The sequence below is a fragment of the Danio rerio genome, chromosome 4 (genome assembly GCF_052040795.2).
Source record: "Danio rerio strain M-AB ecotype USA chromosome 4, GRCz13ab, whole genome shotgun sequence".
Classification (NCBI taxonomy): domain Eukaryota; kingdom Metazoa; phylum Chordata; class Actinopteri; order Cypriniformes; family Danionidae; genus Danio; species Danio rerio.
In genome coordinates this window covers 41,638,516-41,664,598 of record NC_141024.2, presented here as the reverse complement: position 1 = coordinate 41,664,598, position 26,083 = coordinate 41,638,516, and the positions used below count along the sequence as shown (strand labels likewise).

The 26,083-nt window shown below is 44.5% G+C and overlaps 3 protein-coding genes across 3 annotated transcripts in view; 1 reads left to right on the top strand and 2 right to left on the bottom strand.

The window, feature by feature from the left end:
- Positions 1-26,083, top strand: part of LOC148680782 (NACHT, LRR and PYD domains-containing protein 3-like) — a 463,735-nt gene that overhangs the window by 370,643 nt on the left and 67,009 nt on the right. The gene's annotated exons all lie outside the window — the stretch shown is intronic.
- The window catches only part of LOC148680790 (uncharacterized), a 796,717-nt gene that overhangs the window by 758,838 nt on the left and 11,796 nt on the right, over positions 1-26,083 (bottom strand). The window lies entirely within an intron of this gene.
- Positions 1,339-25,995, bottom strand: LOC147844936 (protein NLRC3-like). The gene is given in 10 exon segments (XM_088650200.1): positions 1,339-4,505; positions 4,834-4,880; positions 6,549-6,722; positions 10,511-10,684; positions 11,286-11,459; positions 11,999-12,172; positions 12,844-13,509; positions 13,511-14,633; positions 24,681-24,959; positions 25,954-25,995. Coding segments are annotated over 9 exon segments (3,318 nt in total). The 5' UTR covers positions 24,940-24,959; positions 25,954-25,995; the 3' UTR covers positions 1,339-3,978.

Sequence of the window (26,083 nt, the reverse complement as noted above, 5' to 3'; positions counted from 1 at the left end):
ACAGAAAATGGTTTTGAAACAACATAATTATTCTGGTTTAAGTCCTTTAAGGATTATTTTTGTTTTGTGTTATACTCTTTTCTTAATGGGGGTGATAAGGCTAGGATCACTCAATCTAAATGGTGCAAGAGATATTAAAAAAAGAATGCAGTTGTATGAGTTAATTAAACATAAAAATATAGACGTAATGTATGTACAGGAAACTCATATTGATTACAGCAATACCATTGATTGGGAAAAGGAATGGGAAGGAAAAGTAGTATTAACACATACGAGTTCTAGTAGAGATGGTGGGGCTATTTTGTTTGCTAAACATTTTTTGCCTGTATCTTATCAAGTAGAAGAAATAATAGCTGGAAGACTTGTTATAATAAAGACTGAATTTGAAAAATATAGGATAAATTTTATAAATGTGTATGCTCCTACAAATGGTACAGAAAGAGTTATTTTTTTAAATAGCATAAATACATTATTACAGAACTGTAGAACTGATGATTATGTGTTTTTGGGAGGAGATTTTAATTGTACGGAAAATGAAAGATTAGACAGGAATCATGTAGAGCCTCATGCAAATTCAAGTCGAGTACTTCGTGAACTAAGAGACACACAGTTTATGTGATATCTGGAGAGAATTTAATGGAAATGTGAAACAATATACATGGTTACATACAAGAGAGAATTTTATGTCAATGGCTAGACTTGATAGATTTTATTGTTTTAAACATCATGTAAATGTTGTGAGAAAATGTGTAATTGTACCAGTTGGTTTTACTGATCACTCATTGGTTTTATGCCAGGTTTTTTATTGCAAATGTTAAGGTTAAAAGTGCTTTTTGGCACCTTAATACATCATTGTTAACTGATCTGAATTTTAAAGAAGTATTTTGTTTCTTTTGGGATCAATTTAAATTAAGAAAGCAATGTTTTAGTGATTTGAGACAATAGTGGGATTGTGGAAAAGCCGAAATAAAATTGTTTTGTCAACAGTATGCTTTCAATGTTTCCCGAGATATTACTCAAGCTATGAGAAAACTGGAGTCTGAAATTATAGATTTACAAGGATTGGCTGAACTTAAAATAGAATCAAGACAAGCTGAGAAATTAAAGTCCAAAAAATCTCTTTTAGCGAATATGCTTGGTATAAAGGCACAAGGAGCATTGGTGCGGTCAAGGTACCAAAATTTAACACAAATGGATGCTCCATCTAAATTTTTTTCCAATCTGGAGAAAAAAAATGGCCAATGCAGGTACATTCACTCCTTATGCGCTGAAAATGGTCAGGTATTGACGGACGCAAGTGATATAAGACGGAGAGCCGTAAGGTTCTATAGTGAACTGTTTAAGAGTGAATGTGAAGAAAATGAATTGTTATCTGCCAGTTTTTATGAAGGACTGCCTAAGATTGCTGAAGACTCAAAAGTGCAACTGGACAGACCCTTATCTAGTCAGGAGCTTCTGAATGCCCTCAAAGATATGGAGGGTGGGAAGTCTCCTGGTATTGATGGACTCCCGTTGGAGTTTTATGAGGAATTTTGGTCTGCAATTGGTGAGGACCTGCTAACTGTTCTTAATGAGAGTTTGGCAGAGGGCTCTTTACCTTATAGTTGCAGAAGAGCAGTTATCACACTGCTTCCCAAGAAAGGGAATCTACAAGAAATAAAGAACTGGCTGCCTGTAAGTTTGTTATGTACTGACCTGAAGATTTTTTCCAAAGCCTTGGCCAACAGACTGAAGGATGTAATGAAGCAAGTTATTCATATGGATCAGACCTATTGTGTGCCAGGTAGATCTATTTTAGATAATGTTCATTTGATTAGAGATGTTTTGGATATCTCAGACTTTATGGGTGTGGACTTAGGACTTATATCGATTGATCAGCAAAAGGCTTTTGACAGAATTGAGCATCAATATCTGTGGAAAACTTAAGAGTCATTTGGTTTTGGATCTAAATTTATAAAAATGATTCAAGTGCTGTACAATAATGTTGAAAGCATGCTAAAAGTCAATGGTGGTTTAAGTGCTCCCTTCAATATTAGCAGAGGTATACGACAAGGGTGCGGGCTCTCAGGGATGTTATATTTCCTGGCTATTGAACCATTGCTAGCTAAATTAAGGAGCAGGATTGAGGGTTTATCATTACATTGTATAGAGTCTCAACATAAAGTGTCAGCATATGCTGATGATGTAATGGTCTTGGTTAACAGTCAAAAAGATATTGATGTTTTGGTCTCTGTGGTTAAGAATTTTGGTTTAATTTCATCAGCTCAAGTAAATTGGGAAAAGAGTGAGGCCTTGGCAATTGGAAAATGGGAAGAAGGTTTACCAGAATTGCCTGGTCAAATGAGATGGAAAAGAGGTGGTTTCAAATATTTGGGGATATATCTTGGTGACAAAATTGTACAACAGAAAAATTGGGAGGGAATTGTGGAAAAGATAGAGGGCAGACTTAAAAAATGGAGATGGATGCACTGGGTACCTCAAAGTGTGTTATACCTGCCCAAGGATGAAGGAGGGCAGGGCTTAGTGCATCTGCAAAGTAGGCTGTCTACTTTTCGCCTACAGTTCATTCAAAAGCTCGTTAAAGGATCTGATTTGGTATGGCGAACGACAGCTAAGACAATTTTGCAAAGAGTAGAAGGTCTTGGATCGGATGTTGTACTTTTTTTAATGGATTCCAAGAACATTTGTTTGAACGGATTACCTTCATTCTATTGTGGACTTTTTAAAGTATGGAGACCTTTTTCTATTTGCAGACTGGAAGACACATGTTCTTTGTTCTGGTTACTAGAAGAACCCTTGGTTAAAGGAGCCAGGCTTGATATAACGGAGAGCATGTTGGGACTTACTCAAATATTGTCTTCCTCTGGAACTGTTCAACTAAAACACGTAGTGGATGTGGCTGGGACTGAACTAAATAATGTGGATGCGTTAACCAATTTGCTGAGACAGAGATCAACTCGTCAAACGCCAAAGATAATTGAACTTTGGAAAAAAAGATTAACTGAAAAGGATTTGGAGTTGCTAAAAGGACTGAAGGACGGGTCAATAATCCTGAATCGAGCAGATCCCTTTCCAAAAATTGGTCTTACGCCAGACTTTAAAGGGACATCAGGACTTTTGCTACAGCTGGAAGGGGTAAAAGATGTGAATTTAATTATGATGCAGGGTAAAACGATGTATTAATGCTTTGTGAAAGTGTACAATAAGAAAATTCTAGACAAAAGCAATGATACAGTGTGGAGAACTAAACTCGATTTAAATGAGGGGGAAAAACCAGTGTAGCGAGTTTTATATAAACCACCATTGACAAAACGTGTGGGGGACTTACAATGGAGGATTTTGCATGGCATTGTGGCAGTTAATGCTTTCATATCTGTTGTTAATTCTAGTGTCGATGACAAGTGAATTTTTTTGTGGACATAGAGAGACTGTATATCACTGCTATCTGGAATGTACACGCTTAACACAATTGTTTGACATGTTGAGCAGAGTTTTTCTTAAATGTGGAGAGAATTTTACTCAATCTAAGTTTATTCAGGGTGCTGGCTATAGTCAGAAACAAAAAATGAAATGGCAGATAATTAATTTTTTAGTTGGTCAAGCAAAACTTGCTATACTTATTACAAGAAGAAACAAAATAGATAATGTACAGGGTCAAGAGATTTTGATAGTTTTTAAAGCATTTGTAAAGTCCAGAGTTACAATAGACTTTAAGTATTACAAGGCTATAAAGTTGAAACTTTTGCTCAACAGTGATGTTATGGGGATGCTGTCTGTAATGTGGTGGAAGGAGAGTTGTGTTTTGATTTGATGTGGAGTTAAATTTGTGAAATGAAAAACTAATGTAATAAAGTCTTTTTGTAAAGAAAAAAAAAATCTTTCTCTCTCTCTCACACAGACACCCAAAAAAGACAGCAGATCATCTCACTGCTGCTGACTGCTCCTGCAGAGGATTCTGGGTAAATCTCTTATCAGTCTTCAGCTCAGTTTCACTGATGATCCAGGATAAAGCTTAAACCCAGGGCAGAGCGGCTTAGTAAATGTGGTCTGGACTGTGTGGATGAGGCTCATTGTGTCTCTATAGATGTTGTAGAAGATCAGAGTTCCTGCACTGTGATCCACAAACACTCCTATTCTCCTGCTGAGCGGCTCCACTGGGAGATCAGTGTGTGTGTCATTGTGACTGAATGAGAAACTGAAGGTAGAGCAGCGCAAACTCCAGGACTGAGCATTATATCCAAACCAACACTCAAGACCTGTTCCCTTCCTCCTGATGCTCTTGTATGACACTGATATACACACACCATCATTTCCACTCCAGTCAATCTCCCAGTAACAGCGTCCACACACACTCTCTCTGCACAACACCTGAGACCAATAATCAAATCTGTCTGGATGATCAGGATACGGCTGATACTCTCTCACACTCTTCACCTCTCTGTTCTCCTCAGACAGAATGAGTTGAGTGTGTGCTGTGTTTGGATCCAGAGTGAGGAAACAGACATCTGAACACACGAACACACACATTTATAACCACAGCTGTGTGTGTGTGTGTGTGAGAGAGAGAGAGTGTGTGTGTGTGTGTGTTCATGTGTGTCTGTTTGTGTGTGTGTGTGTGTGTTAGTGTGTGTATGTTTGTGTGTGTGTGTGTGAGAGAGAGAGTGTGTGTGTGTGTGTGTCTATGTGTGAGAGTGTGTGTGCGTGCGAGAGAGAGAGTGTGTGTGTGTGTGTGAGAGAGAGAGAATGTGAGTGTGTGTGTGTGCATGTGTGTGTATGTGTCTGTGTGTGCATGTGTGTGAGAGTGTCTGTGTGTGTGTGTGTGTGTAGTCCTACATTTGCGTGGTCCTGCTGTAATCCTCGTGTGTCCTCCATGATCCAGACTGTAAACACACACAGATGAAGAGAATGAGCTGTTTAGTTTCCCCCTCAGCTAATAAACTAAAGCTAGCACTGAGCTGCTCAGCTACACGCTCCAAACTCTTGAGCTAAAACACACAACACTTGTTGGTTGAGCCGGGATGCACAATGAATGTAACACAGTGCGTTCTTTTCCTCTGCTGTTGGTGAAGCGAGCGCAGATACTGCTCATGTTGATGGAGACACCCTGCTGCAACATTCATTCATTACAGTGATCACACTTAGCTTTGCCATCGTTCTTCAGCACATGCAGCCTTTGAGCACATGTTGCAGTCCATCTCTAAACTATGTTCAGATTATTAAAGCTGCTCGCCAGCGCCCAAGTTCCTGACAGATTAGCAAGTGAAAAATACACGTGTGCACTAGGGTTGGGCGGTATTTCGGTATTATGGTATACCGCGGGATCTAAAAATAGCAACAGTGTCAGTTTCAATACCGTTATACCGTCATAAAACATTAAATATCCTTTATTTAATGCCTACAAAAACGTATGTGTGGTTGTCATCACGGGACTGTGGAGGAGAGAGAGAGAGGAAGAGGGAGAGGGAGGGGGAGAGGGAGAGGTGACGTGTCGCGCTTCAAAGTGTCCTGCAGTTTGGCAGTTTCGACTGAACAGAAGGGAGAATTGGTTAATATGAACGAGAGGTCTGCATTAGAGCTGAAGATCTTTGCCCGAACCCGGCGAGACCCGAAAAAATCTAAATCCCTGCATTAAAATCCATCCCTGCAAAGGTGAAACAAATGATGATGAAGTAGTAAAAAAAGCTAATTATTACGGCGGTCAAGCCAGTCACTAGCTCAGAAAGAGCGCATTCCAGCCGCAGGTATTTCGCGGTCGCTCATACACTGCGTATTACGGTAGAGCCCTAAACCGCAAGCTGACAGGTAAAAAGACGAGGCCTCTCGCTACAGTGAAACTGCCGTCATGGAAATTTAAATGGATGTTCCTGACTGGTAGAAGATGAACAAACAATGCAACCCAAAACTTGCAAAATCAGCCAGATCAGAACTCTGTATCTTGACCTGTAGCCGCAGGAAAGGGTGTTCAGCTGCTGGACCCCGTGAGCGCAGGACTGCGCTAAAGCCTGTGGATTTAAATGTTCCTCCACAAACACACGTAGCCTAATCTTGGTGAGTAAAGGGTTTTTCAATTATAAATAAATATTAATTAAACCATATAATCATAATGTAAAGCCTAGTGTGCACAGAGAAGAGGAATCCAGATGTTGATTTTAGAACAAGAGTCTGAACATTAATCCAAGTGTCTGATTTCAGAATCTGAATCCATCTTCAATCCCCAACCCTATTCCTGACCTGATATTGTAGGATTCTTCAGCAGAAATGGAGGAAGAAGTTTCTCTGCTCAGCTCAAATGCTGAAACTGTACAGTGTGTCCCGCTTAATGTCACTGCAACTGAGCCAATACACTCCAACATTTACAGAGGAGATTCATTTCACACTCAATGATTTGCTCTTCATAGACATGACTGGAATACTCTACAAGCTGTATCTTGTGTCTGTCCTCACCCCATAACCCTCACAGAAAACTGAAGCTGATCACAAAAGAGCTTTCTAGTGTCCTCTTAAAGCCATTCAGTGTAAAAGCACAATGCCAGTGCTGCTCCACATACTTGAGTTTGTCCAGTGTGTAGTTTGGATCCTCCAGTTGTTCAGAGAGCAGCTTGACTCCTGAATCTCCTGGATGATTGTAGCTCAGATCCAGCTCTCTCAGGTGTGAGGGGTTTGAAGTCAGAGCTGAAGACAGAAAACCACAGCCTTCCTCTGTCACCATACAGCCAGACAATCTACAAACACAGCAATAGTCCACATCACACAGTTGGAAAATCACACATCTCCTTGTGTTGTGAAGATGCTGACTGCTGTTTCTGCTCATGTCAACAGCAGTTATGAACACACACATCCTGATTAGCTCTCCTTAGTGATCAAGCCCTCGCATCAGCAAACACACTCACACAAATAATGTAGCATCTTATTGTGGTTTTATAGTTGATTTTAAAACATTATAAGTGTGTTTTGTAGATGATCAACACCTTGATGCAGGATTACAGCTGCTTGTATTATCGTAAGACATTTACTCAAATGTTACAGAGGTCTGAACACGCCACTGCCGGCCTACACATACACACACACACATACACACTTAAACACCATCTCTAAAGAGTAATAATTAAAGAGAAATATTCCTCTCCAAAGCGTGTGAGGGGGTCTAAACATCATATTATACTCATGAGCAAAAGGCCCGATCTCTCCTTCACATGTCTGGAGCTTTGTTTGCTTTATTTGTCTGTTTAAGTCATTCTAGATGTCTGTCAGCCTGTTCCTGTGGGTGAGATGGAGCGACTGACAGATGAAATAAAGCTTTAGCATATGCATTCATCTACAATCTAAAGTGAAGTGTCGTGTTATTACTAGACCATCTACACTTACAGACTGGGCCGACATTTACTTGATCCCTTCACTAGATTATCTTTCCCCAATAATGTGGATTATCTAATCTAATCTATCCTGATCTAATCAAATCCACATCGCCCAGCCCTAATCAGGTGTCCAGACTTAAAAGATGCTCCCTAAATTTGCAGATATCAGACATACATTATATTATATTACTTTCACTGCTTTCTAACCAGTGCGAATGCTAACTCTTATGTTTAGGATGGAACATGCTAGCAGTTAACATTAGCTAGCTCTCAGCTAAACCTCACCTCTATTAGCTTAGGTTTAGCCGCCAGGAGTCTTAAGAAATAGAGCGGTGTCCCACATGTGTCTAAGTGACCAGGGCACTCATATGGACAGACAACCCTACTGAAAAATCCAGCTTGAACCAGCCTAGGCTGGTTGGCTGGTTTTAACTGGTTGACCAGGCTGGTTTTAGAGGGGTTTTGGCCATTTCCAGGCTGGTTTCCAGCCATTTCCAGCCTGGTCTTAGCTGGTCAGGCAGGAAAATGACCAGGTAAATCCAGCTAAAACTAGCTTAACCAGGCTGGGAGCCCAGCCAAAAACAGCTATGTCCATCATAAACCAGGCTGGAAATGGCTGGAAACCAACCTGGAAATGGCCAAAACCCCTCTAAAACCAGCCTGGTCAAACAGTTAAAAACAGCCAACCAGCCTAGGCTGGTTCAAACTAGATTTTTCAGCAGGGAAGCGTATCACACGAGAGTGTCAGTGCCCATTCTAGACTCGCAGTGGATTTAACAGTGATGTTACCTGTTTTCCAGACAAACACACTCAACCAATGGCTATTGCTGGACCAAGTTCATGTCTGAATATTAGCGAGTCCTAAACTATAGAAAGAAGCGTCTTGAGTCTGGACTCGAGGATTACAGCCCTGACAGTCACCAACTTCAGCTTGTAGATCAAACTTTACTGTATAAAGAGCAACAGAACATGAGCTGATCTTCATTTGTATATTATATTGTGGAAGATGATGTAAATAAACTAAAACAAACACAAACCCACTCTCTTAATGTCTCTTTCACCAGCCTGACAGTCACATTCACACTGATGGAGAATTATGGGACTTTTATTCTGTCAGGTGAGAAACACCTGATCAATAATCATGAGCGCTGAATCTCCTTCACACACAGCCTTTCTGACAGAAGCTCTTCAGTCAATATATTGCTTCATGTGAATGAGTAATCAGGGTTATTTTCAGATGCATGTGTTGTAAATACATCAGTTCACCAGGTCCCTTACAGTAAACTAAGACTTCTACATGCTTATAGTGTGCTTATAGTGCTTAAAGTGTGTCTTCATATTATTGTAGTGGTTTAGATCAGTGGTCCCCAACCCCCAGGCGGGTGCTGGTGCGTGGATCAATCAGTACCGGGCTGAACAAGAATGAATTATCTTTAAGTTGGCAGATAAAGAAGCTGCATTTAAACTGGATTTGTGGGGACAGCGTGTGAACAGAGGCATATCGGACGTGTCTTAAACATTAGCGTGGATTTTGTGTGATACTGAGCCTGCGCCCTCACTCACCAAGCTGGTGCACGATCACCAGTCTTCGCTGTTAAAGGAGTTTGAGAAACACTTTCGCATGTCGAGATGTACATGATACTGTATGTGTGTGCTGGCACCTACGGGCTGTTTCACAGGCACATGCAAAGCTTGAAGGTAAACAAAAAACGGCTTATCATAAGCATCTTATCGATAATTATTTGTACGGTTGGCATTAAAGTGAACATATAAACGTTATGTGACTAATTTCTAGCAGCTAAATGTGTCTGGAAAAATATTCAAAGGCTTTTATTCTCATAAACCGCGCGGACGTGTATGCGTCTGACTGTTCTGATTGGCTAAAGCAGACGTCAACACGTTCTAGACGTGCACGCGCTCTTTCCAGCAATCTTCCTTCTATGGACCATCTCGTTGCAAAGAAACAAGCTCAGGGCTCCCATTGATTTAGCGTTACTGATGTTATAATATGTTATATTGTTTGAGCAATGTGTTAATAAAGTTATTACTTCCTAATGTTATAATAGCATTGTAATGTTGGAGCAATGTGCTAATAAAGTTCCATATGAGTACACAGTGGATTCACGTTGACCGGTCCGCAGTTAGAAAAAGGTTGTGGACCACTGGTTTAGATAATATTAAGAGTGTCGTGAGACTTTTATGTTTAGAAGAAACTGCAAACTGAACAAACATCAGAGCATTTTATATAAGATAAAAATATAAACTATTAATAAATAATTCAGAGGTAAATAATTATAAAGATCCTTAAAATAAACTGATTCCTTTAACTTTAAGTCACATTTGGGTATATTGGAAAAAGAGAAGCTCTGAAAGTGCAACATTTCATAATAGACTAAGTAAAGCTTTTAAATATATTTATAGATAACCATACATTCAAGAGTTCACACTTAGCTGATGATTTATAAAAGCTTGTTTGGCATGCTGTCCCGGGAGAGAGCCCCGAGCTCAAGGGCTCCTCGAGCCCGGGGCTTCCTCCCGTTGGCAGAGAAAGAGGGGAGCCTGAGCTCGGTGGATCTCAGAACTCCCCTGCTGCGGTAGCTAAGAGAACACAAGGGATTAGACAAAACTTGATTGTTATGTATGTTGATTGTCTTTGGATGGTGGGAGGAAACCGGAGAACCCGGGGAAAACACACGCGGACACGGGGAGAACATACAAACTCCTCACAGAAACACCCACCAGTCCTGTGGAACCAGGGCTGGCAGTGTTCTTGCTGTGGGGCTAACAGTGTTAACCACTGGGCCACCGTGCCGCCCAATCAGAGGTAGAGGAGGAGAATAGAGGAGGAGAATAGGGGAGTAGGGGGTTTTTTCCAAACGAAGATAAAGTGAACTGAAAACTGTGGCTATTTATAGTAGCTTAGGGCTCATATGATTGGAAGATTAGTGATTAGCAAATGCGAGACCGGCTGTGATAAATCACAAGCATGTGATCCTCTCGAAATTAGTTTATGAATAAACTTCACTTATTAAAACTATGATTAAAATCACAACCCTGTAAATGTTTTGTTTTTTTCTTTTGTCAATCCACTGAATGGGGCTCCACATCAGGTAACCCAATATGAAACTGTATCTGTTGAGTGTAAAATAATTTACCTCAGAGTGTCCAGTTTACAGTGTTGACTCTTCAGTCCATCAGAGAGAAGCTTCACTCCTGAATCCTGCAGGTCATTGTTACTCAGGTCCAGCTCTCTCAGCACACAGTTTGAGGATTGTAAAGCTAAAGACAAACTCTCACAGCACTGAACAGTGAGTTTACATGTGACCAGTCTGAGAAAGAAGAACACAGATTACATTAACAGAGTGATTTCAGTCATTCATCTGATGTAAAAACAAACTATGAGGTTAATAATATGACAAAACTATTGTTGTTTGTGTCAATTAGAATTATTGACTATTGTTATTTATTAAAACTGAATAATAAATGTCATGTAATATATTCTTGAATATTTTGAAATGTAAGAAAACTGCTAAATTTGAGTTCAGATAAGAGGACCACAATACTTTATATATTTATGAACCTGCAAAATGCAAATGATCAGAGCCTGTCAAACCTGAGAGATTACATATGGCCAGTCAAAAAAATAATAATAATCAAAATGACTGTGTATTGTTTAATGCAATACATAATTATAATCCATCCATCCATCCATCTAACAATCTACAGAAAGAAACGTCTTGAGTCTGGACATTTTGCAGTTTATTCAGTAAAGCTTTTAAATATATTTTTACAAACATTCATTAGTAAAGCTAGGATTGAAATCACAACCATGTAAATGTTTTGTTTTTTTCTTCTGTCAATCCACTGAATGGGGCTCCACATCAGGTAAACCAATATGAAACTGTATCTGTTGAGTGGAGAATCATTTACCTCAGTGTCTCCAGTTTACAGTGTTGACTCTTCAGTCCATCAGAGAGAAGCTTCACTCCTGAATCCTGCAGGTCATTGTTACTCAGGTCCAGCTCTCTCAGGACACACTTTGAGGATTGTAGAGCTGAAGACAAACTCTCACAGCACTGAACAGTGAGATTACACATGACCAATCTGAGAAAGAAGAACACAGATTACATTAACAGTGTGATTTCAGTCATTCATCTGATGTAAAAACAAACTATGAGTTTAATAATATGACAAAACTATTGTTATTTGTGTCAATTAGAATTATTGACTATTGTTATTTATTAAAACTGAATATTAAACGTCATCTAATATATTCTTGAATATTTTGAAACGTAAGAGAACTGCTAAATTTGAGTTTAGATAAGAGGACCACAATACTTTATATATTTATGAACCTGCAAAATGCAAATGATCAGAGCCTGTTAAACCTGCTCCAATAAACCAATTCACAGATAAACTAAAAATATAATCATTAAAAATATAAAATATAAATAAAGATTTAGAGGTAATTTATTTAAAAAATCATTAAAATACACTGATTTCCTGAACTGATTAAGAAAAAGAGCAACTTTCATTTGAGAAGCAACATTTTGCAGTTTCTCCACTAATGCTCTTAAATATATCTGGACATTTCCATCTCAATCAAAACACTTTTTAATGTTGTTGAGTGTAAAATAATTTACCTCAGTGTCTCCAGTTTACAGTGTTGACTCTTCAGTCCATCAGAGAGCTTCTTCACTCCTGAATCCTGCAGGTCATTGTTACTCAGGTCCAGCTCTCTCAGCACACAGTTTGAGGATTGTAGAGCTGAAGACAAACTCTCACAGCACTTAACAGTGAGATTACAGCACTGTAGCCTGTGAGGGGAAAACAGAAATAATGATTTTGCATTTATCTATTAATCCAGAGCAGAGACAAAACATTTAAATGTTGTTTTTTAGTTTGAGCAAAGGTAAAATCACCATATGGACTTTGTAAATACTGAATTTAAGGGAGAATCCAAGGCTATAAAATAAAAATCAAATTATAATTTACCTAACAATTGACAGTTTTGTGTGATAATTATTAGTTATCATTATTAAAAACTTTCTCCGTTTTCCAAACTCATGTTAACAGATTGAATCTATCTATCTATCTATCTATCTATCTATCTATCTATCTATCTATCTATCTATCTATCTATCTCTCTCTCTCTCTCTCTCTCTATATATATATATATATATATATATATGTGTGTGTGTGTGTGTGTGTGTGTGTGTGTGTGTGTGTGTGTGTGTGTGTGTGTGTTAAAAGAAAGACGAGATTATAAAAGTTAAAAAAAATCAAAGTATTGAAAAGAATGTCTGAAAATGGAGTAAACATAAGCAGAACAGATATTGTGTACAGCTGGAGATCAGTATTATATATTTGATTTGAAAGCACAAATAGTCTGTGCTGTTTCTGCACTGCACACATTTGACACATGGGTTGCAGATGTGTTGCAAATCCATTTGTGAAATGGGCATAAGTGAATCCAGAAAACTCTTACAGTGCTCTTGTGGCGTTTTTGACCACTGGTATCAGTCTCATCAGTGCTTCATCAGATCTTCTGTATTTCTGCAGTTCAAACTTCTCTTGAGTCTCTTCTGACGTCAGGAGCACAAACACCAGACCCGACCACTGAGCAGAGGACAGATCCTGTCTTGTAAGATTTCCTGAGCTCAGACTCTTCTGGAGTTCCTCCACAAAGTCATCCTTCAGTTCATTCAGACAGTGGAAGAGGTTGATGGTCCTCTCTGCTGATTTCTCCTTCTTTATTTTCTTTTTGATATAGTCAGTCGTGTCTTTGATGTTTTCAGTTTTGAGCTTCAGTCCTGGCAGGAACTTCTTCAGGTCACTCTGATTAGACTCCAGAGAGAGACCCAGCAGGAACCGGAGGAAAAGGTCCAGGTGTCCATTCTTGCTTTGTAAAGTCTTCTTGACTGCATCCTTGTGAAGATTAAACAGGGTCTTTGTAGAGAGTTTCCATGTCAGTTTCTTTTTCCAGGAATCAAGAAATGGATTTGCTTTCTTGTCTTTGTAAGTGAAAAACACATAGAGAGCAGCAATGAACTCCTGAACGCTGAGATGAACAAAACTGTACACCTGTTCCCCTGAGATGGGGTTTTCCTCCTGAAACATTCGAGTACATAATCCAGAGAACACTGACCCTTCCTGTTTTGTAGAAGATCAGTTGTCCTTTCTGCAGCTGTTCAAAGGCCAGTTTCCCAAGCTTCAGGACAATGTCTGCAAAAGACCAGGCCTTGGCTTCAGGTTCAGAATCGTTGCTGTATTTTTCTTTCATCTGTTGCTTTTGAGACAGTAAGTAGCTGGTGTACATCCCTGTGAGAGTTGTGGGTGTTTTTTCATTGCTTTCTTGACCCAGCAGAGGCTGAAGAACAGTGAGAGAGATCCAGCAGAAGACAGGGATGTGGCACATAATGTACAGACTCCTGGATTTCTTGATGTTTCCTATGATGTTTCCAGCAACCTCAGGACTGCTGTTTTTCATGAAGTACTGCTCCTTCTGCTCATCACTGAATCCTCGCACCTCAGTCACCTGATCAATGTAGTCTTGGGGTATCAGACTGGCTGCTGCTGGTCTAGATGTGATCCAGATGAGGGAAGAGCGAAGCAGCTCTTTCTTTAAGAGATGTGTTATTATCTCACTCACTGTCATTTCCTTATCAACATCTGTAAATCCATCATTCTCTTTAAAGTTCAATTCAAAGCGATATTCATCCAGTCCATCAAAGATGAACATGACCTTACCTTTTTTTTCAGGAAGAGAGCTCAGTCCTCCACTGCTAAAGAAGTACTTGTTTAGCAGACCTATGAGACTGTACTTTTCTTTTTTAATCAGATTCAGTCTACGGAACGGCAGTGGAAATATGAAGACTATTTCCTGATTGTCTTTTTCTTCAGCCCAGTCAAGGATGAATTTATTGACAGAGACAGTCTTTCCCACTCCTGCGATCCCCAGTGTCAGGACTCTTCTGTTTTGTTGACCTGTGTCAGGCTGAACCTTAAATATGTCATTACACTTGAGTGGTTTATCCTTGGCTGTCTGTTGGTTGTGTTTTGACTCTATCTGTATAACCTCATGGTCATTTTCTCTTCCTCCAGTCTCGTTCTCCACCACATATAGATCAGTGTAAATATCATCCAGGTGCTTCTTACGACCTATCTGTGAATTACCAATCAATATCTGCTTATAGTCCTCCTTTAACTTCTCCTTTAGTTCACGGCTGGTGTTTGTGTAATCAACAGGAGGGGATATACAGGTCTCTGAAGCTGCACCTTTACAAGAGAGAGGAACAATTAGTTTTTTTTGTTAAAGTAAATTATGATTATGTCATGTGCTTTCCAATACTAAAAAAATAACAATAGCACTGATGAGGTCGTTTGTTTAATCATTTAAATGACGTGACACCTGTATGGTATGTTGAATGAGCAGGGGTCGGTGATTTGACTTGAATCTTATATTGTATTGATGTAAGCAAAGTTGATTACTCAGAATAATGCAGGATGTTTCAAAAATAATTATCCAGAATTACAGTGTGTCTATTACAGGTTTTTGAATTACTGCTGATCATTTGCTGTCTCAATGTTTCCTGACCTTTCAATTTATTTAGTTATTTTTATTTTTCCCCACAGGAACAACTATCTGCAAACAAAGCATGCACACAAATATAGAGATATTTTATTTTTAAAAGAATAAAAAATAATAGTTTTTGTCCCCAGAAAAAGGCTTTTTCATTTGAAGAAGAAAAGCTTCAGGGGCTCAAGCCCTGCAAAGCGAGATCCAAGGAAAACTTCATTATTATTTAAGAAATGCACAGTGTGAGCCGGCTTTACAATGTGTTCTTGTTCCAGTAATGTTTATTTTACAACTGATCTTTGTTCTTGTTTTCCTTTGCTCAACTCTATTTTCCATCATTGTTCATTCTGTCTGTGCAAATGAGTAGTAAATTATTGTTTTGATAGTTTTATCTGTGGAGGTCTTTTCTCTTTGTAAAGCATGAATTGTGTAAAAGGCTTGATAGAGATCTTGCAGTTATGATTCTGCTAATGCTCATTTCCCCTTCGGGGGGAACTTCAGCACTATAAGTGGATTGATGTTAAATCCACGTAAGGGAGATTCGGTTCAGAAGCTACTTGTTTGAAAGAGTATTGAACGGGCCAATTAAGAATGAATTGGCAGCGCAAGCCTGCGCAGGTGTGCTGCATAGGCAATTAACTGAGCAAATAAGCACACCTAGCGCCTGCAGACGCTATCCTTTTCGCTTCAGAGACTTTTCTGATCGAGCTTCATGAGGGTTCCTCCTGCTGTCTACAGCCACTTCGAGCGAACGAGTGTCTCCCGGTCCAGAGCGAGTCCACGCAGCGGCAGATGGTCGAGCTGGGTTTCTCCCTTGCCTGGCGTCCCTTTGGGTCCGGTCCTCCAAGAGCGGTGCGTATTGCTGCAAAGCATTCTAAAAAAGCAACACAGTCGTGCAGCACGTCCTTTTCAGGATGGCGCTCCGACTGTGCGTTTCTGGTTGCGGGGGTTTCCTGGCTCCGGATGATGGGCACGATCACTGCATTACATGTTTGGGGTTCCAGCATGTTAATGTGGTGCTCGGGGGCGGTTCATGTCGTCACTGCGATGCCATGACCGTTGCGCAGTTGAGATCGCGGTTAGCTTTCATAAGAGAGCGAGCCACCCCAGTCGCCTCCTGCTCTGCAGCGGGCGCTCGGGCAAATCTAAGGGGTCCAGCGAGAGATAATCCGCTGCCCAAGGGCTCGCGGACCTCTCGCTCCTCCAAGCGCTCCATCCAAGCTTCAGGTACTGGGAGTGATCCGTCTAATCAGATGGTAGCTCTCACGCTCGCTGACACTGGAGATCAGATGTCCTCCGCGGCATCGGAGGGTGGGCTTTCATTGTCCGACGATGATCCGGACCCGCTCGCCCCCTCTGGGCAAGCGAGCGCCGTCAAAACGGTTCCTGAAGCGGACATGTTGGCCGTGCTTTCTCGGGCTGCTTCGGCCGTCGGGTTGGAGATGGTTTATCCCCCAGTCCCGTGGCCGGACCGACTAGATGGGTGTTACGTAGAGGATCAAAAGGCGAAGCCTTCGAAGCCTCTCGTCCCCTTCTTCCCGGAGGTGCACAGTAGGCTCACGCAGTCCTGGAGGGCACCTTTCTCTGCCCACGCTGCGTCCGCCTCCGCCCTCACCACCCTGGATGGTGGAGCTGCCAGGGGGTATGAGGCGATCCCGCAGGTGGAGCGCGCCATTGCGGTCAATCTTTGTCTGCGTGACGCCCCCGCTTTGCGCGGTCCGTCCCGTCTCCCGTCCAAAGCCTGTAGGTTATCTGCCTCCCTCGGAGCTAGAGCTTACAAGGCTGCGGGCCAGGCAGCTTCCGCCTTGCACGCGATGGCCACCTACCAGCGCTACCAAGCGCAGGCGCTGGCTGAGCTGCACGAGGGTGGGTCTAACCCAGACTTGTTACACGAGCTGCGCACGGTGACCGACTATGCTCTCCAGACCACTAAGTCCGCCGCGTGCGCACTGGGGAAGACGATGTCCACACTTGTGGTCCAGGAACACCACCTCTGGCTAACCCTGGCAGATATGCGCGATGTTGACAAAGTTCTCTTTCTTGACACGCCCATATCCCAGGCTGGCCTGTTCGGCGACACCGTCAGTGAATTCACCCAGGAGTTCAAGGCGGTGAAGGAGCAGTCGGATGCGATGGGCAATGTCGTCTATCGGCGGGGCCGTAAGCCCGCTCCATCCCCGGCCGAGCCATCCACCTCCGCTGCTCCTTTTCCTGTTTCCCTTCCCCGGATGTGACAGCTCAAGCCCTGCCAGTCTGGGACGCGCTGCCTCTCAGCTCGCAGGGTTTGCATGCTCCGCCAGCGGCTCTCGGGCGCTGGGGGGACGGTCTCCCTTCTCCCAGCCCCCAAGCCCCCTCTCAGGAGTTAGGGTGCGGAGCCAGAGCGAATCGCTCTCCTCCAGCTCTTCTGCGGGACCCTCGCGCTCCCCGGATCAGCACACCCGCTCCGCGCTGCCCCTCTGCGGGTACATCAACGATTGCTGCGATGACGTCATTAGCGAGGGCTCTGCCTGCCTGGTTAGCGCGGGCCAGCCCCTCGCGGTGGCTCATACGCACGATCAGACTCGGCTACGAACTACAGTTCTCCAAACGGTCTCCCAGGTTCACGGGCGTGTATTTCACCAGGGTCAATCCCCTGTTCGCCCCTGTCTTGCGAGAGGAGATTGCTGCCCTCCTGGCGAAGAGTGCAATCGAACCGGTACCTCCAGCCGAGATGGAGAGCGGGTTTTACAGCCCATACTTCATCGTACCCAAAAAGAGCGGTGGGTCATGGCCAATCCTAAATCTGCTCGTTTTGAATCGCTGCATTCACAAGCTATCTTTCAGAATGCTTACGCAGAGGCGCATCCTCCAATGCGTTCATCCTCAGGATTGGTTTGCAGTCATAGACCTGAAGGACGAGTATTTTCATGTCTCCATTCTTCCACGCCACCGTCAGTTTCTGCTGTTTGCGTTCGAAGGTCGAGCATGGCAGTACAAGGTCCTCCCCTTCGGGCTCTCTCTGTCTCCGCGGGTCTTCACCAAACTCGCGGAGGGTGCCCTAGCGCCTCTGCGGCTTGCGGGCATCCGCGTACTCAATTATCTCGACGACTGGCTCATTTAAGCCCACTCTCTGGAGCAATTAACTGCGCACAGAGACGAGGTGCTCCGGCATCTCCGCCTATTGGGGTTGCAGGTCAACTGGGAAAAGAGCAAACTCGCCCCGGTGCAGAGGATCTCTTTTCTCAGGACGGAGCTGGACTCGGTCACCATGGTAGCGCGCCTCTCCGGAGAGCGCGCTCGCCTGCTGCTGAACTGTCTGAGGGAGCTCGACAGCAAGTTAGTGGTCCCACTGAAATATTTTTAGAGGCTAATGGGGCATATAGCTTCCGCTGCGGCTGTCACACCGCTCGGATTGCTCCATATGAGACCACTTCAGCACTGGCTTCAAGATCGAGTTCCGAGACGCGCATGGCATGCAAGCACACACCGAGTCTCTGTTACTGCGCTGTGTCACCGCACCCTCAGCCCCTGGAACGACCCCTCGTTCCTGCAGGCCGGTGTGCCTCTGGGACAGGCGTCCAGTCATGTTGTTGTTTCGACAGATGCTTCCAGCACAGGCTGGGGAGCCGTGTGTCGCGGGCATGCAGCTGCGGGCCTGTGGGTAGGTGCCCAGCTGCATTGGCATATCAATCGCCTAGAGCTGTTGGCAGTGTTCCTTGCTCTCCGCCGTTTTTCTCCGGTGCTGGAGCAGCAACACGTGCTGGTCAGGACGGACAGTACGGCGGCGGCGGCGTATATCAACCACATGGGGGGTATGCACTCTCGCCGCATGTCTCAGCTCGCCCGCCGTCTGCTCCTCTGGAGTCACCTGCGGCTGAAGTTGCTGCGCGCCATTCACATCCCTGGTATGCTCAACCGTGCAGCCGATGTGCTCTCACGGCAGCAGATTCACTCTGGAGAATGGAGACTCCACCCCGAGTCTGTCCAGCTGATATGGGCGTGATTCGGGGAGGCCCAGATCGATCTGTTGCTTCCCCCGAGACCGCTCATTGCCAGTTGTTTTACTCCCTGACGGAGGGCTCTCTCGGCACGGATGCACTGGCCCACAGCTGGCCTCGGGGCATACGCAAGTATGCGTTTCCCCCAGTGAGCCTGATCGCGCAATTAATGTGCAAGGTCAGGGAGGACGAGGAACAGGTTCTGTTAGTTGCGCCCCTCTGGCCCAACCGGACCTGGATATCAGAGCTCTCCCTTCTCGCGACGGCCCTCCCATGGCAGATCCCTTTGAGAGAGGACCTACTTTCTCAGGGACAAGGCACCGTCTGGCACCCTCGTCCCGATCTCTGGAACCTCCACGTGTGGTCCATAGACGCGAGGAAGACTTAAGTAACCTGCCGCCCGCGGTGGTTGATACCATCACTCAGGCTAGAGCCCCCTCTACGAGGCGCGCCTACGCCCTGAAGTGGAGTCTATTTACTGAGTGGTGTGTCTCTTGCAGAGAAGACCCCCGATCTTGCCAGATCAGTGTTGTGCTCTCTTTCCTTCAAGAGAAGCTGGACAGTAGGCTGTCGCCCTCCACTCTCAAGGTTTACGTTGCCACCATCTCCGCTCACCATGACGCGGTGGCTGGCGGCACCGTGGGAAAGCATAACCTCATCATCCGGTTCCTCAGAGGCGCTAGGCAAATGAATCCAACTCGCCCCCCTCTCACGCCCTCTTGGGATTTCGCCCTCGTTCTCACGAGCCTGCGATTTGATCCCTTCGAGCCACTCGATACAGTATCTTTAAGATTTCTGTCCCTGAAGACAGCTCTGCTGGTCGCGTTAGCTTCCATTAAGAGGGTCGGGGACCTGGAGGCATTTTCGGTCAGTGACTCGTGCCTGGAATTTGGGCCGGAATTTTCTCACGTTATCCTGAGACCCGGGTTATGTGCCCAAAGTTCCTACCACTCCCTTTAGAGATCAGGTAGTAACCCTGCAAGCGCTGCCCCCGGAGGAGGCAGACCCAGCCCTGTCCTTACTTTGTCCAGTTCGCGCTCTGCGCATTTATGTGGACCGTACTCAGAACTTTAGAACTTCTGAGCAGCTCTTTGTCCGTTATGGCGGACGGCAGCAGGGAAGTGCCGTGTCTAAACAACGTTTATCCCACTGGATTGTGGAGGCCATTTCATGTGCTTATTTGAGCAGAGGTCAGCCGCGCCCCCCGGGAGTGCGTGCGCACTCCACTCGGAGCGTTGCATCCTCTTGGGCGTGTGCGCGCGGCGCTTCTTTAACAGACATTGTAGAGCTGCGGGCTGGGCGACACCCAACACATTTGCAAGGTTTTATAATCTGCGAGTGGAGCCGGTTTCCTCAAGGGTGTTTAGTTCGGTTAAGTTCCCCCCCCTGGGTTGACCCGAACTTTCCCTATCTGCTAACCACTTTCTTATGCGCACTCCCCCTTCTCAGGGTTAGTCCATATGTAATTCCATTTGTTTCCCCTATTGAGTGCGGATGGTCTCCGCAGCGTCCTCCCTACTGGGATGGCACGCTTCCCAACGTAGTGTCGTATATTCCTAGAATTATCTAGACGCTAGCGACTCCCAAAAAAATATACCTATTCCGTAAAGCTTCTTTTGAAGTGGGATAAGTTAGGGCCAAGGGCACGTTGGAGGACCGCACCTCTCATGATCTGGGTGCGTCAGGCTTGCCTGACCGCTCTCTCATGATGGGTGTTGGTAAGGTGCAGTCATTATGGCGCTTTCAATGGGCTCCCATACGTGGATTTAACATCAATCCACTTATAGTGCTGGAGTTCCCCCCGAAGGGGAACGTTCGAGGTTACTAAAGTAACCCTTCGTTCCCAGAGGAGGGGAACGGAAGCACTATACTCCGTCGCCAAAATGACTGTCCCTTAGCTGTTAAAAGTCTCTTCAGCTTAAAAAGGATAGCGTCTGCTGGCGCCAGGTGTGCTTACATGCTCAGTTAATTGCCTATGCAGCACACCTGCGCAGGCTTGCGCTGCCAATTCATTCTTAATTGGCCCGTTCAATACTCTTTCAGACGAGTAGCTTCTGAACCAAATCTCCCATACGTGGATTTAACATCAATCCACTTATAGTGCTTCCATTCCCCTCCTCGGGGAACGAAGGGTTACTTTAGTAACCTCGAACGTTATTTTAACAGCATAAACAGATTCACTCTGGAGAATGGAGACTCCACCCCGAGTCTGTCCAGCTGATATGGGCGTGATTCGGGGAGGCCCAGATCGATCTGTTGCTTCCCCCGAGACCGCTCATTGCCAGTTGTTTTACTCCCTGACGGAGGGCTCTCTCGGCACGGATGCACTGGCCCACAGCTGGCCTCGGGGCATACGCAAGTATGCGTTTCCCCCAGTGAGCCTGATCGCGCAATTAATGTGCAAGGTCAGGGAGGACGAGGAACAGGTTCTGTTAGTTGCGCCCCTCTGGCCCAACCGGACCTGGATATCAGAGCTCTCCCTTCTCGCGACGGCCCTCCCATGGCAGATCCCTTTGAGAGAGGACCTACTTTCTCAGGGACAAGGCACCGTCTGGCACCCTCGTCCCGATCTCTGGAACCTCCACGTGTGGTCCATAGACGCGAGGAAGACTTAAGTAACCTGCCGCCCGCGGTGGTTGATACCATCACTCAGACTAGAGCCCCCTCTACGAGGCGCGCCTACGCCCTGAAGTGGAGTCTATTTACTGAGTGGTGTGTCTCTTGCAGAGAAGACCCCCGATCTTGCCAGATCAGTGTTGTGCTCTCTTTCCTTCAAGAGAAGCTGGACAGTAGGCTGTCGCCCTCCACTCTCAAGGTTTACGTTGCCACCATCTCTGCTCACCATGACGCGGTGGCTGGCGGCACCGTGGGAAAGCATAACCTCATCATCTGGTTCCTCAGAGGCGCTAGGCAAATGAATCCAACTCGCCCCCCTCTCACGCCCTCTTGGGATTTCGCCCTCGTTCTCACGAGCCTGCGATTTGATCCCTTCGAGCCACTCGATACAGTATCTTTAAGATTTCTGTCCCTGAAGACAGCTCTGCTGGTCGCGTTAGCTTCCATTAAGAGGGTCGGGGACCTGGAGGCATTTTCGGTCAGTGACTCGTGCCTGGAATTTGGGCCGGAATTTTCTCACGTTATCCTGAGACCCGGGTTATGTGCCCAAAGTTCCTACCACTCCCTTTAGAGATCAGGTAGTAACCCTGCAAGCGCTGCCCCCGGAGGAGGCAGACCCAGCCCTGTCCTTACTTTGTCCAGTTCGCGCTCTGCGCATTTATGTGGACCGTACTCAGAACTTTAGATCTTCTGAGCAGCTCTTTGTCCGTTATGGCGGACGGCAGCAGGGAAGTGCCGTGTCTAAACAACGTTTATCCCACTGGATTGTGGAGGCCATTTCATGTGCTTATTTGAGCAGAGGTCAGCCGCGCCCCCCGGGAGTGCGTGCGCACTCCACTCGGAGCGTTGCATCCTCTTGGGCGTGTGCGCGCGGCGCTTCTTTAACAGACATTGTAGAGCTGCGGGCTGGGCGACACCCAACACATTTGCAAGGTTTTATAATCTGCGAGTGGAGCCGGTTTCCTCAAGGGTGTTTAGTTCGGTTAAGTTCCCCCCCCTGGGTTGACCCGAACTTTCCCTATCTGCTAACCACTTTCTTATGCGCACTCCCCCTTCTCAGGGTTAGTCCATATGTAATTCCATTTGTTTCCCCTATTGGGTGCGGATGGTCTCCGCAGCGTCCTCCCTACTGGGATGGCACGCTTCCCAACGTAGTGTCGTATATTCCTAGAATTATCTAGACACTAGCGACTCCCAAAAAAATATACCTATTCCGTAAAGCTTCTTTAGAAGTGGGATAAGTTAGGGCCAAGGGCACGTTGGAGGACCGCACCTCTCATGATCTGGGTGCGTCAGGCTTGCCTGACCGCTCTCTCATGATGGGTGTTGGTAAGGTGCAGTCATTATGGCGCTTTCAATGGGCTCCCATACGTGGATTTAACATCAATCCACTTATAGTGCTGGAGTTCCCCCCGAAGGGGAACGTTCGAGGTTACTAAAGTAACCCTTCGTTCCCAGAGGAGGGGAACGGAAGCACTATACTCCGTCGCCAAAATGACTGTCCCTTAGCTGTTAAAAGTCTCTTCAGCTTAAAAAGGATAGCGTCTGCTGGCGCCAGGTGTGCTTACATGCTCAGTTAATTGCCTATGCAGCACACCTGCGCAGGCTTGCGCTGCCAATTCATTCTTAATTGGCCCGTTCAATACTCTTTCAGACGAGTAGCTTCTGAACCAAATCTCCCATACGTGGATTTAACATCAATCCACTTATAGTGCTTCCGTTCCCCTCCTCGGGGAACGAAGGGTTACTTTAGTAACCTCGAACGTTATTTTAACAGCCATGCAGACTCCTGATGACAGAAGAAGAGGGAACATTACAGAAATCCAATTCTCACATAAACTTTAGTGAGAGTAGTATTCATTTATTCATTTTCTTTTCGGCTTAGTCCCTTTATTAATCTGGGGTTGCCACAGCAGAATGAACCGCTGACTTATCCAGCACATATTTTACGCAGCTGATGCCCTTTCAGCTGCAACCCATTTCTGGGAAACATCCATACACACTCATACACTACAGACATTACGGACAGTGTGAGCTAGAGGTCTGCGGGAATAAATTTCCGAATAAACCGCGAGAGCGGTCGTAACGGGTTTAATTTGGGACGGGAGCGGGCTGTCTAGCAATATTGCGGATATTGCTATGAGAATGAGAGAGAGAGAGAGAGAGAGCTTTGCCTGTGTGTGTGCTTGGTGCTTGTGTGTGTGTGTGTGTGTGTGTGTGTATGTTAGTGCGGGCGCGCGCGAATGAGAGAGAGCTTTCCCAGATAGCAAAATACACTCGGGCCAGTTCCGGCTAGATTCTCGCCTGCTGGAGACTTACCACTCAGCCCGGCTCCGGCTGCCGGACTCCGGATGCTTGTGGACTCACTGCCCGATTCCGATTCTTCCTGAGAGGAATGTGCGCTGCTGGCGTGACTCAGTATTTATATACCTTTATATAAAACCTTTTGGTATTACATTGGTACTTGATACATGGTATTACAAGCCTTTGAGTTGATATAACAGCAAACGCCTGTGTGTCTGCTTAGTGCTTGTGTGTGTGTTAGTGCGCGCGCGTATATGAGAGAGAGAGAGAGAGAGAGAGATTTGTCTGTGTGTGTGTGCTTGGTGCTGTGTGTGTATATATATTTTCGGTTTTGTTCTCCCCCGCTCTTTAGCAGGATCGGGCGCGGCGGCCAGAAAACGGGGCGGGTCGGGCAGAGGGACAATAAATTTTTAATATAAGCGGGAGCGGTCGGGTTCGGGCTAAAACCTGGCGGGTGCGGTCGGGAGCGGGATTCAAAATGTAGTCCCGCGCAGATCTCTAGTGTGAGCTGGCTTTACAATGTGTTCCTGTTTTAGAAATGTTTGTTTTACCACTTATTCTAAGCTTCTTCATTCTTGTTTTACTTTGTTCATTAACATAGATATGTCTTGTGCTTCCCATTACAAAAAAGAACAATTGCACATATAAATAAAGTAACAAATTCAGATGAACGAAGATAAACAATATATTCACACACATTAGCTATATACAAAATATTAAATGTATTGAAATGCATTGCTTAGAAGCTGTTCAATAAATGTACAGGGTTTTAACATGAAAGATTTGAGCTGATAAAAATGTAAATCAAATGACCACATTCGTAAATTTTGACAGTGAATTAAACATTACCTTGCTGCTGTTTTTTCTCCAGCTCTTCAGCTAATTGATTTTGCTTGATTTTCCTCAGGGAGTCTACTGAGATCTTCACAGCTCTTTCTGATCCAAAACATGACACCAACTTATCCACAGTATTTCGCCTGTCTGCATTCTCCAATTCAGCTTTTGAAATCTCTCTATGGTCATTCATTAAATACCATTGAAAGTCCTTTAGTTCATCTTCTTCCAGTTCATCCAGTGAGTTCCTGAGCAGCTGTTTTACATTTGCCATGGTGCTTCACCCACTCACAGCTACAGGACAAGAGCAACAACATCTGCATTAGTTTCACAATTAACATATGGATCTGAGCATTTATTTATAAATTGAAAAAGGAAATTAACCAGTGAGAAACTTCACATATCAGAAAACTAAATTTAGAAAATTGATTGTCACTACTTAAAGTGGACTAAAAAAGTGGAATGATTGCAAAAAAGTGAACACTGCAGAAACTGACGACTAATTTAATATAAAAGCTCTTGGAACGCAGTTGTACATGCTTAGAATCCTCTGAATCATGTTGTTTTTATTGTGACACACATGGCCACCTAGACCTCAGTTTATGCTGTTTAATGCAGACATGGGAAAAGAACTGGATGATCACTGCAGCAGCTTGAGAATGTTCTCGAGTAGCAAGAATTATTGTCCATATTTGTTATAAAGCTGGTAGAGCAGGCATTCATCCGGCACTGGCTTACAGCATGTGGGCCAAACATTGGCCAGGTTTGGCAGAGGTGGCACCGGCTTTAAGACAGCATGCAAGACATGGGCCAGATGTCAAATGTAGTATTTGGGCCAGAGGTTATTTTGCAGTGTTATACTGTTATATTGCAGTGCGAGTTTTCTGTATTCTGTAGCTTTTGTTGGGGCGCACTCACACTATGCTATCCGAACTGTGCCAGGCCTGTTTCCCTGTACGTTTGAGAAGTTCAATGCTCTGAATCTGTTTGGCGAATTATTTGACTGTGTTCCACTGCATATCCAAACACTAAAACAATATAACTAAAGAAATGTCCACTGTGCTGAGCTTAATAAACACTCATAAACTCAGATTTCAGTATCAGAATGAAAAGGTTTCTGCTTTCTGTGATCCTCTTCCAGAAACACACTCGACATTAAAAGGTGTAAATGAAATCCTCAGAATGTTTTCAGCTCAGCAGTAAAGTCTCAGAAACACAAAGAGATGATCGACGGATAATCAGGCGACACTCATAGATGATATAAAGTAAAGAAAGAGCAAACTCTCACCTCAAATAATGCCCGCAGATCTGTCTGTTCCTCCGCTGAACTGTTGAGTTGACCAACACATCTGAAAACTCTTTCACCTCAGGAAAACACGTCACATCCTGTTTAAGACATGAGGAAATAAGCAGTCAGA